The sequence below is a fragment of the Epinephelus fuscoguttatus genome, linkage group LG2 (assembly GCF_011397635.1).
Source record: "Epinephelus fuscoguttatus linkage group LG2, E.fuscoguttatus.final_Chr_v1".
NCBI lineage: Eukaryota > Metazoa > Chordata > Actinopteri > Perciformes > Serranidae > Epinephelus > Epinephelus fuscoguttatus.
This window is the reverse complement of record NC_064753.1, coordinates 36,943,091-36,955,360: the sequence shown is the minus strand read 5'-3', so window position 1 is coordinate 36,955,360 and position 12,270 is coordinate 36,943,091. Positions and strand designations below refer to the sequence as shown.

The following is a 12,270-nucleotide window of genomic DNA, read 5'->3' as shown; positions in this document are numbered from 1 at the left end:
CTTATCTTGGAAAATGGTGTATGCCTGTTCCCATGGAATATTATAATAAAAACACCTAAAAAAAAAACACCTTATTGTCTAGGTCGGCAAATATTTTTTGGGGGGTGTTTACAGTGTTGGCACCCAGATCCTTGGTAAGTATTAAAAACAAAGTTATTGCATGGGTTTTATTTCATGTTTATTAGATGTAATTGCTGGTGTCAGATGAACGCATACTCGGGAGCCTCTATGCCGTTGTGAACAGTAAGAGCTCCTGGGTTGTCCAGGCCAAAGCAGGGGTGGACATAATTTCGGAAATGACATTGGAAGGTGTGTAGGTGTTGTTCCAGATCCACATTAAAGAAGGACAGAGTTCCCCTGTTGTAGTCCAGTGCCACTCCTATCCGCACTGGGTTCACAGTAATCCTCAGGTCAGGAGTCCAGCCATTGTGCAGGAACTCAAACTTATGCCTAAAGGGTAAAAAATAAGAGGGTGAACATCATGGTTGTAAAGCAGAGAAGTTCTAAATATAAAGCTCCTTCTCTCATCCCGTCCAGATAATTTTCCCACTCTGTCAGCCGTAAGTAAAGCAGATGCTGAATCATGAGCCAATAGCAGGATTTCAAATGGCTGCAGATTAAAGAAAATGAGAAATGTGATTGTTAAATTGTGCGTAGGCAGAATCACCAAGAAGATGCCCACAATGGAAACCACATTCAGGGCTTGTGTGATATGCCGCACTGAATGATCTGCTAGATGTGACAATTCAACTGTCCTGCTTTGTTCCAAGAAGAGTTGCCATAGCAACACTCATAAAAGTCACAGATATTCAACTGTGGGCTTTTCTACCTTCAATGGGCTTAGTTTTACATGGAGCAGATGCGCAATTTTTTTTTTTTTTTTTTTTTTTTTTTTTTTTGCTAAGGAAAGGAAAATTTCTGGTGGCTATAAATAAAGTCTTGGCCCAGTTTCTGTGTACTGCAGTAGTCGTCCCTCGGAGGATCAGCATGCTAATTGTGCTATCAGAACTACATCTACTTGGTCTGTGTAGTCATGTGAACATGAAAGCCAGTTCTTCCCCAGCGTGCAGAAGAAACGGGGAGAAGTAAATTTCATGCAGTGACTGAGCAGAAAACCAAAGCTACTTTAACCCTGGGGTTTTGTTGAAACTTAATTTACAAGTCATTGTCTGGGAACTCAAAGACCCCACAGTGGTTTGTCTAAAAATAATTTAATCCCAAAATATGTTTTGAGTGTTTTTTTTTTATTTTCCTCTAACTATTAATAAACTATAAATGGAAAAGTATTAAAGTGGTAACCCTTCTCTCTGCCACAAACAGACTTTGATAAAACAAAACTACAAATTATGGAAATGACAAAGGGACAGTTGACCACAAAATAGAAGTACACATTTTTCCTCATTCCTGTTGTGCCACTTCTCAATCTTGATTGTTTTGGAATTACTGAGTGTTGAAGGTTTCGGCTGTACAGATGTCTGCCTTCTCTCAAGTATGATGGAACTAGATGACAATGGGCCAAGAAATACAGTTGGAAAACTCAACAGCAATGTCTCTGCAGATATCAGGACCAGGTTACGTTAATCCACAGACCTTGTTGTGAGCAGTTAGATGAAATAAATTTTCTTTGTACCAAACTGTATCATTGTGCAGAAGGAACACAAGATGGCATCTGTTCATGTCAGTGGAGTTGCTTGACTGATGCTTTTGCCAAAAAAGTTTGTGAACTTCTGGGGTTTACGGGCCACTGAATATGCAGTCGTGCAACAACTCATCTGACCATTAACGATATAGATGTATCAACTTTTTTTCCCCTGCTGATGACCTGCTGATGTTATCATGCGTCCCTGCTTTACATTGTGATAATGTCACAGATTATTAAATCACTTTTCTTGGCTCCAGGAAAGTTTTACAAAGACAAAATTATTGTTTTGGAAATTATGGGCTGTACAAATATTTATTTCTTTTGTTTGCTTTCACAAAGAAGGAAATGTACAGTATTGCATCATGTGGTGTGACATTACTGAACACTTTGGATCAGATGGTTATGAAACTGCATTAACAGAAATCCTAATCAACTTATTTGGGATTTGGGAGGAGTAGTGTTGTGTAAAAGTAAAAATACCGTCACTGCCAATCAGAGATATAAAGTAGGGGTGCAACTGATGAATATTTTCACTGTCAAATTATCTGTGTGTATGTACCCAAAGATAATTAGTAAAGAAACCAGAAAATATTCACATTTAAGAAGATGGAATCAGAGAATTTGACTTATTTTTTTCTTACTCAAACTATTACTTGGCAATTAATTTAATAGACAATCGATTAATCGTTACAAATCTGATTTAAAACATATGAAAATCTATTGTATGTAACTGTCTTACAGCTGGTCTCCAAACAGAACATTAAAGTTAATATCCGCAGTGATGCTATGTTAACAGAGATGGTGCACTGTTACCTGGTTGGAGTGAGAATGTGTCTCATGCACCAGGAGGTGTTGTTGGCTCCAAGGTACGAGTTCCTCTCCGTGTCCTCGGATGCAACTCCAATCCGAAATTCCGTCCCATCATCCACCTCAACTTCCCAGTAATGCCTGCCTCGCACTGGGATCAGGTCCCCCAGGACAGCTACACATCTGTACACACACACATTTAACACATCTACACTCTGACCTTAACAGTTCCCATTACTCACTGTCACACACACAGCCATGTATACTTTACCTGGTGAAGGCGTTGTTATCGTCTAAGGCCATCGCGCTGATTGGCAGCTCCTCATCTCCATAGAAGATGGTGAAGCCGTCTTCAGAGAGGGACAGGCAGGGATGAGCAGTGTCCTCCAGGAGATAGAACAGTGTACCTAAATAGGTAAACAGCATAAAAAGCAGTAGGAATGAAAGGTGACTAAATACATTTTGAAGTACTTTAATAAAATTTTAAGGCGCCATTTTGAAGAAAGGGGAAACGCAGTGTTTTTTCCTCAGTTGTCATACACACACAGACCTGAAATACACACAGGCCTGAAATACACACACATGCAAACAGGACCTATACATTAAAGATGCCTGCCCATGAACAGGCACCCTGAGCAGTTGGGGGTTTGGTGTCTTGCTCAGTGGCATCTTGGCAGTGCCCAGGAGGCGAACTGGCACCTCTCCAGCGACCAGTCCACTCTCCATATTTGGTGTGGACAGGGACTTGAACTGGCAATTTAATGCCAATTATACAAGGAGAGAAGGGTGTTAAATGCTGTAAAGCCCTTTGAGGCAAACTGTGATTAAAGCTGTGATCACTGTGTGATGTTGGACTTAATAAAATAAAATTGAGATTAATTCAAAACTATTATTTGTTCAGCCCTTTAAGGTATGCTTCATGATATTAGGCTGTAATAAACTTTAACTTGACTTATACTTCCACTCCACTACAGTTATTAAACAGCTTTAGTTAGTAGTCACTTTTCAGATCAATGTTATATCTAAAACAAAAAGCACAAGTGTATAAAATATGATGCATTTTTAAAGTTAAACTACCTAACAGTATATGAGATTAGCTGCACCTTGATCACTTACATGTTAATGCAGCGGTTCCCAACCTGCAACTCAGGACGTACAGGTCTTTTACAGGGTTGTAAAAGATGAATCTCAGTGGTCACCTGAGGCTGGGTTGAGTACTTTTACTTTGATGCTTTGAGTGCATTTTGTTGCGGATACCTCTGGATTATGCTTAAATAAAATTCTGAACTTTTACCCAATATACCGGATATTTTTATAAATCAGTATTGCTACCTTTACTTACAGGCATACTATGCAGGATTGTCAGTTACTGTTTGTAAACACTTGGCAGCAAAAGTGAAAGTAAAAGCCAATTTGCCACTTTATGGACGTATTAACAAACATTCTGAGAACACTCTCAGAGAGCTCCTAAACTTAGCCTGAATGTTTTTAGTAAGGAGGAGCTTAGGAGTGATTTAGGAAAGTTTTCAAAGCAACTCTGAGCAAGGAAGGGACAGAAACTTTTACCTGGGTGAGGAGGTGTGGGTGACCCCTTTGCTTGGTATGATGCATTCTTTAACAGATGTGATTGGTTGTCACTGACACGCCCCTTTGTGAGCCTGCAAGGTGTGAACACCCAGTGGAAATGAAATGAACTGCTGACTGTGAAAGTGTCATTGTTAGTGTGATCACTCTGCCGATGGGAGGTTGAGACAGACTCGGGTCATTATTGCTGCACTGTTGAATTTTTCCAGTTTTCCAAATATCTTAGTGTTGTGATCATTTTATTTATGGTGTTCGGTGGGAAATGTGTGCGTATCCCTCATCACATTAACCACAAATATTATCCCCACACAGTCTAGTCTGTAGCATTTCATCTCACTGTCATCCAGAGTTTGGAGAGAGAAGAAATTTCATCACTGGGAGCAACTCTTTGTACTGGGCAGCTTTGTGAATACAGCCCCTGGTCACTACCTTTTTACAAAGCCCTGACCTCACCTGAGCGTTGTGGGGGTACACACCCATGAACATCAAGAACACAGAGTATTAGAAGGAAATAACTACAGGCAGAGGAGAGTCTCTGCAGAAAAAAAAAAACACCACCAAGCATACAGTGGGTCATGGTTTAGAGGGATTACTTCTGTATTAATCTAAACATTGTGTTTTTGCTTGTTTGTTTGTTTGTTTTTTTCAGAAAATCCTGCACAGTATATCTTTAAGTAAATAATTTAAATACTTCTCCCACCGTTGCCCAAAAGTACCATGAACAGGCTGATCCTCTCACCTGTTGTGGAGACGGTAATAACCTCACTCCTGTCGCTGGGCCCGCCAATGTTGACTGCTCTCACTGAGATGAGGTAACGGCGTCCTGTCTGCAGCTGGATCAGACACTGACAGGTGGGCACGGCTACTATAGACCTGGAGGATTAACCAATGGGACAGAAGGCTGATATCACTTCCTTTTTGAATAAACTAAATGCACAATGATGACAACTTTCTGGGACGGGCTTTAATTTCCATCTCGCTAACAGAGCGTAAGACCTTGAAATAACATCTTGTCTCACAACTTGTGAAACACCAGGTGGATAAATGAGGTGTTAAACTAAGAGCTCTTTCATATTTGCACCATGGATCCATTTCAGTGAATACAGTTCAGGCTCCTTTATGCATGAAAACACAGATTATTCAAATTACAGGTTTGACTGTTCTCCGAAGTGACCGGATGAAAAATGAAAATGACCCCAAACGCGAGGACGGTATTCTAGCTGAGGCTAACAGTGCTGCAGGAGCTGAGGCTAAGAATAGATTTTCTGGGACAGAGTGTGTCTTGATTCAGCAGCTCTATAACCATGGGACCTCAAAAAATCCCAGGCAAGCACTAACACAGGCTTGTTTATGGATGTATTGAAGCAAAAGCTTTATTAAAGGATGGGCCAGTTGAGATAAACATCGTGGGGGTGCTGCTTCTTTGAAGTGGAGCATTTTTGTTTTAAAGGGAAACTTTGCAATTTTTGAACCTGGACTATTTTCTCCTGTTTTTATATCTAAGTGACTACTGGAGACACTTTCTGAAATGAGTCCTGTATAAAGAGAGAACATTGCAGCCTGACATCATCAATTTAAATCCTTCAAAACAGTTTGTTTTTGCCACTGACAGGCTCCAATTTTTATTTTTGTTAAGTGTCTGACAACGTTACAGAAAGGATCCAACAGACAAATGAAACATTTTCCCTTACCTTTGGTCTGTTTGTTACTGTAAACAAGTCTCGCTCAAGGAGAAGTCTCATTCTGAAATCTTGCAAGAGGTGACTTGTTGCAGGAAAAACAATGGCGGAAATGTTAGCGAGGATTGGGGAAAGGAGTGCTGGGAAGAGTTTGCTGTGTACAGAAAGCTTAGCTTAGTGTTTCTAAAAGAAGACTTCTCCTTGAGCGAGACTTGGTTACACATACTAACAAACGGACTGTTTAATTATTCTGTAGGATCCTTTCGTAATGTTGTCAGACACGTATATTAACGATCTGAGTCTGTCGGTTACAAAAACACACTTTTAATCGACGTAAATTGATGGTGTACAATTGCCCATGGAGATTACATTACAGCCTGTTTCGCTGATGCGGCTGCAGTGCTCTTTCTCAGTAGTGGACCAGTTTCAAAAACTGTTGTCTCCATTAGTCACTTAGGGTGCTTTCAGACCTAGAGTTGTCTTGTTTTGGTCCGAATTAGGGACTAATTTTGTTACATTGTTGCATAATTGCCAAGAGGTGGTTTGTGTTCTCACGGCAGCATTTACAAGCAGACCAGATCAAAAGCCTGCCGAGAAAGCTGCTCTCGATTGGTCAGAATTTTCATGTGGGAAAAATCCAGGAAGTAAACCAAACGTTGAAGAAGAGTACACTTGCAAGATAAGTGTGACACTTTCTAATGTCACAATGGAGGGACAACTACACAGGTTGATTTTAGCGCTGCTCATCGTGGACTATATTGCTGTCATTGTTCATTTTAGTCAAACCATACAGTTTGAAAACGAGGCGCAGCTCCAACTAGAAAACAATGTTTTGATGTATTGGATGTGCTGAATGTGCATATTAAGGCAGTACAGGAGGAGGTACACATTAATAATCCTCCAGGACTGTAACATGCTCATGTTTAACCCAAACAATGTGTCATGTGACTGCAGTTGGTTCAGATCCAGGTCGGAACACATTCTCACAACAAACGAACTGCACCAGAGTTCATTTGTAACCAGACAGAGACCACATCTTCAAAAAGGTCTTGATCTGGTTGTTTTGGTGCACATCCAAGTGTGATTGCTGTGTTCACACCTGCCCAAACAAACCGCATTCAGGGGGCAAACAAACTTGAGTTCGATTGAACTGACCCAAACAGGGCAGGTGTGAAAGCACCCTCCCAAAACATGGGAAAAAAAGGGCCCAGGTTCAAAAATACAGAAGTTTCCCAATAACATCGCCATTTTTAGTTTATTTTTGTGTGAACTCTTTAAAAAACATGACACATCTTAATGAAAGCACAGTTGAATCTTGAGCTTGTTTCTATGTTGAATCTGTCAGCTGTAGGTGCATGTTAGTAACACAGCTCTTACTCAGTTATACCGCTCTCTGTTCCATCAGTGCCCATCTCACTGAGCTCCACAGTGTAAGAGTCTACAGGGTTGGTGTTCCCTGACTCCCAGCGGATCAGAGCAGCCTCTGGACAGCTCGTACACTCCCTCTGCTTGATCACTGGAGGCGACGGCACTACAGACACAGAGAGGAATAAACCATTTTGACTTTATTCACTCCATCATCAATCATAACAGGCTGAAGTGACTACAACATAGAAACATAAGGCATTTTAGGGGACATCCTGAGAAAGACAACAGAACAACTATTTCAACTGCAGAACTGCCGGTGATCTCTGCCAACATTTGTGTCTTTCAGAGGCTGGAACGGGCTGAGAACCAACTATGTTTTACTAGCTTGTCAGGAAGAATATCGCTCTAAAATTAGGCTAAATTTTGATGAGGGAAAAACTGGCGTGGCCATTTTTCACAGGGGTCTCTTGACCTCTTGCCTCAAGATACCTGAATCAAAATGGGTTCTGTGGGTACCCACAAGTCTCCCCTTTTTACAGACATGCCCACTTCATGCTAACCCCATGCAGTTTGTGGCAAAAAACACACAGCTGTTTGAATGCAGTACAGATATCTTATTTTCGCCTATTGTATTTAAATATTTCTGCATATGGGGTTCCAAAACAGTCTTGGAATTGTATAAATTGAATATGGCTGGAAAACTGCATCTCTTGCAGACTCAATGAGCCCAATTTTATTCATGTGTGATGTCTGTCCCCAAGTAGCCATTTTTGAAACAGGCATCACTGTATAAATTGACCTATTGTGACCTCTCAGATAATCAGAGCCACATGAAACTTTGCAACCACAAACTACAGACCGAAGGCATGCAGAGGATGGACGGTTTTCAAAGGTATATTGACAATATGGGGGTTTCTCAGCAATTTCCAGAACAGAAGTGCTCACCGTGCAATCACCAAAAAAATGCAGTTCTTACAGAAAGTTTTCATACCAAATCACAGCATGGATTTTTCTACAGTGTTCCTCAAAGCCTTTGAGTCTTAATGTGGTATTCTGGAGGGACATTTTTATCGGTCCTCAAATGTAAAAGAAAAGAAGCTTAAATTGATCGCCAAATCTGTGTTACAGATGGTATCAACCCAAAAATTGCATTAACAGTTTCTGAGACATAATCAAGCCCTGAATAGGACAGATGTATAACTTGAAAAACTTGACACAGTGCCAAGCTGCATCTCAAATAAGTCTTCAGATTCCCAGCTTTCAGATGATGCATAACACTTCTGTATGGCGTATACTATTAACCTGCTATCTCCCCCATAAAGATCCCTTGTCCCCCCTAAAAAGGTCTATGGTGGGTCTCAGAGGGTTAACGACTCCTTGTGTAGTTACAGGAATGCAACATTTTATTACCTGTCATGTATAAGGCCTTCTCGCTGGCTGGGCTGATGCCTGTTGTGTTGGTAGCAGTCACCCAGAGTTCATACTGAGCATTGGGCAGCAGGTCTGTCACGGTGCAGTGGGTCTCCTTCACGTTCACCTTGCTTACTGAAAAGCCAGCACAGATTTAAAATGTGGCTGATCAAAACACGTCACCAGGAACCTTCAGACAAAGTCCCACATCAATAGATACTATTTCAACAGTAGATGGTGTTATCATGCAGTGTGAATCTGCAGCCAGTGTCTCTTTGTCATACCAGGTGGTGCACAGGTGCTGTCTGCTGGTGTGTCCTCCAGCACCGGTCTGTAGTAAAGCTCGTAGTACTCCACCGTGTCGTCGGAGAACAAGCTCCAGCACACGCGCAGGGACGTCTGGGTGGCAGAGTTGGGCATCTGGGGGTTGATCACCGGGGCAGATGGAGCTGTTTTTATATTGGAGAAACATTATTAAACCTGTGATGAGCAGTTTACATAAGAAGCAATATGACAGCTCAACACTGACACCTTTGGTCTGTTTATTATAATTCTTATCCATAAAACAATTACTTTAAAACTGAGATTTCACTAAAGCTTTTACCAGTGCATTATAAACTGTTAGTAAAATCAAAGAGGACATTTTTCTTTCTTTTCTTTTTCTTCTGCAGACTGATAACTCACCTCATAAACTATGACACACTGCTCTTACCTACATGAAAGTTCATAGGCTGCTTTTAATAATAAAAAGTATTGGCAATGATGTCAGTGATTCTGGCCTTGTATTACATAGTATCAAACTGAAACCAGATTTTGTGGTATTGCCTACCCCTACCTGGAACAACGTTGATAGAGTCCATCATGGTTTTGACATCTGACAGGTCAGCGAGTGGTGTGTCAAACTCCAGACGTGTAGACAACGTGAGGTCAACATCCTCTTTGGCAAACTCCTCAATTCTGAAAGAAAAACAAAATGAGCTCTGAAAACTACGAGGTAGCATTTAAGGTGAAGCAGTTTGTGTCATGCCATTCATTCGAATCACTCAAAATGCATTTAGTTTGACAAAAAAACAACTCAAGATCCACTTTCTAGCTTTTTCTGGAACATTTTGTGGTCTTCCGTATTGATGCTCATTTGTCATGGAAACTGAGCAACTGCAATGCTCTTCAATAAGCTAGGAAGTCGACCTTTGGTACGGATTTTAATGTCAAAGCTCTTCTTTCGAAGGCCAAGAATTTACTGTCACTCTTCGAATGTGTCTACTTACATAATATTAGTCTGAAACTACAGGCACAACACACTTGGAAACACAATATCAACATGGATGGATTACTGAATAGGCCTACCAGGCCCAGGGGGTTCCAAAGGTGTCAGGGGGCCTTTACACGCAAAATGTCACTCAAATTAACACATGCCGACCTGGAAGAGGCTCAAAAAAAATGTCCTCAAAACATAACAAAAAGTGGCCAAACTACCAAAGTCTGTGTGTCTTGCTCCTGTGTAAGAGTGGTGGTGGGGCCTTTTGCATATCTGTGCCCAGGGACTCATTGTCTCATAATCCTACTATGAATATTAGCCCTGTGCCAATAATGGTTAGTCTCCTGAGGTCACACTGCAGTCACAGTCAGTGCAGTTGTCACGCCATGCGGCATACCTACTGAGCAGCATCATAATTACCTTTTAATGGCGGGCATAACTGTCTGTCAATAAAGGTCAAAGACAGCAATAAAGCCAAGTCAATAAATGTAGAAATACAAATAAATCAAACCCACATCAGGACTACGACGGCTAAACCAACTCCTGGAGCCATTTATCATCATGCATGTGACTGTAATCTGCATCCAATACATACAAGACCACAAGCTACGGCACCTTCAGGAACAGCCGCTTGTCTTGGCTGCGGTAAATCTCCTGGGCCGTCTCGATGAGCTCCTTGGAGGCATCCATCGCGTGACCACAGGCCAGCAGCTGCTTGTACAGGGACTCCAGCTTGCTTTTTTTCTCATCCTCCAATCCAGCCGCCCTCTCGTCATATCGCTGAGACAACGTCTGCAGCACATCGTTGTAGTGCTGCTCCAAGTGCTGCTCCTGACGGCCAAAATTCTCCTGTACATATATTTCATAGTTAGAGATTTACATGTGTTGTGCATTAAACCAAATATGGAGAGAAAAAGCTGACAGATCAAGGGAGGCAGTGAATGAAATGGATGTGTTCAGGCCCTCCAGGACTTACAAAACTGAAATCTGACATCTTGAACTTTATTACTGTCTATGAGTTTAATAAAACTAAATAACAATAAAAAAGTACGTATTCCCAAAACCCTCACACAGCCATAAAATAATAAATCACTGTCAAAACACATTAGGACAACCTGTTTCGCTGAACTTAGTCTTCTGAGGACGACATTTACCTCTACAGTGAGAAAGATTTCCTCCAGATGTCCTGCAAAGTTCTCCATCTCAGCCACCTTCCCCTGCAGCCGATTCCTGATTATGACGATCTCATCCTGAAAACAAGTGAAAGTCATACATCTTTCTCTTTTTAATTCAAAACAGTAACAGTAAATATTTTGCAGCTGGTGCTGTCGGGACTTTCTGTTCATGTTGTCTGAAGCTTGGAAGAAAAAGAAGCTTTCATGTGGCTTTCTTCATCTCCTGAAAGTTAGCTACAAAGAAATGTGAAATTACAGATGTTGGTCCACAGTCCTTGAGTGGAATGTCATGGAATTTTTTAGGGAAATAAATGGATGAATGTGCATGTGTTAAAGTCAAGAATTTTGACGTTGTAATAGCTTGTTTTTCACTAATCTTTGTATTTCTTGAGGTGCTGGTTTAAGATGCCAATTTCACTGACACCCTCTAGAAAAAGTGATTTAAATCCCAAGAAACCACCATAATTAAACAGAGGTTGAATAATGCAGGGCAACTACCACACCACCCAGTTTAGTCTTGGCAAAGATATTTCTGCACACTTACATCTTTGCATTGTTTCACATCTTTTCTACCAGTCTGAACATAGGTGGAATAAAATAAGAAAATATCAAATGTTCCATTAGTGCATCATGTGCCCAATCTGTGTTAGTGTCCCCACCTCAGTTTGTCCCTCATTAAACACATCACTGTCGTCAAGTCCTGCCCCGGTGGGAGATGGAAGGCTGTCCTCACACGGCTCAAATCGAAGGGAGTCCTCGGTGTCTACAGAGAACTTCTGGAAGCTGGAAACTCCTCGGGTCGGCCTCACTCCTCTGTCCGCCATGCTTAGCTCCTGGTGCTCAGCTTCCTCTGCAATCACATCCAGTCTTTCCTCTCTGATCTCATACAGGTCCATGAGGATGGCAGCTGTGGGAGGTTTACAATCCATTTATGAGTCTAATAAAAACAGCTTTTTAATTCAACATGTTCTGTTCTTACTATGTCAATTTAGGGATCAACAGCCATTCAAAAAATCCAGCATCAAAACAGCATTAACACAACAGAACATGACATCTCAAAACTACACTCTCCTAATACTTGAACTAGGAAACACGCATGTGCATAACAATTTGTAATGAATGAGCAGCTGATGGCAAAATTACCTGAATAATTCAGCAAACCAGTCTGTTCTAAACAACCATGTCAGGCCACTGTGGTGTCCGACAAGCCAACTCTGAGCAGTCCAACCCTCACCCACAAGCTGTGACAAAAATAGATGGGACTCAGATTGCTCAAATGTCACAGGCATGCCAAACATCCATACAGGAATCAGTTATTATTAAATAAAACATACAATATAGACTAAT

General features: G+C 41.2%; 1 protein-coding gene across 1 annotated transcript; it reads right to left on the bottom strand.

The window, feature by feature from the left end:
• Positions 1 to 161: 161 nt before the first annotated feature.
• Positions 162 to 12,208, bottom strand: LOC125898821 (fibronectin type III and SPRY domain-containing protein 2). The gene is made up of 13 exons (XM_049592769.1): positions 12,067 to 12,208; positions 11,583 to 11,830; positions 10,903 to 10,998; positions 10,364 to 10,597; positions 10,169 to 10,191; positions 9,326 to 9,447; positions 8,775 to 8,939; positions 8,491 to 8,625; positions 7,090 to 7,243; positions 4,773 to 4,906; positions 2,721 to 2,856; positions 2,456 to 2,632; positions 162 to 450 (listed from the first exon to the last, which is right to left on the bottom strand). Exons 2-13 carry the CDS (start codon positions 11,817 to 11,819, stop codon positions 201 to 203), a joined length of 1,863 nt encoding a protein of 620 aa, XP_049448726.1. The 5' UTR covers positions 11,820 to 11,830; positions 12,067 to 12,208; the 3' UTR covers positions 162 to 200.
• Between the last annotated feature and the right edge of the window lie 62 nt (positions 12,209 to 12,270).

What these genes read in the sequence shown, in the direction of transcription:
- LOC125898821 (XM_049592769.1), bottom strand. Translation starts at nt 11,819, where the DNA reads ATGGACCTGTATGAGATCAGAGAGGAAAGACTGGATGTGATTGCAGAG. An exon ending in CTCTATCAACGTTGTTCCAG is followed by an intron (nt 8,940 to 9,325) that starts GTAGGGGTAGGC and finishes ATATAAAAACAG; the next exon opens with CTCCATCTGCCCCGGTGATC. An exon ending in TATTACCGTCTCCACAACAG is followed by an intron (nt 2,857 to 4,772) that starts GTGAGAGGATCA and finishes TTACCTATTTAG; the next exon opens with GTACACTGTTCTATCTCCTG.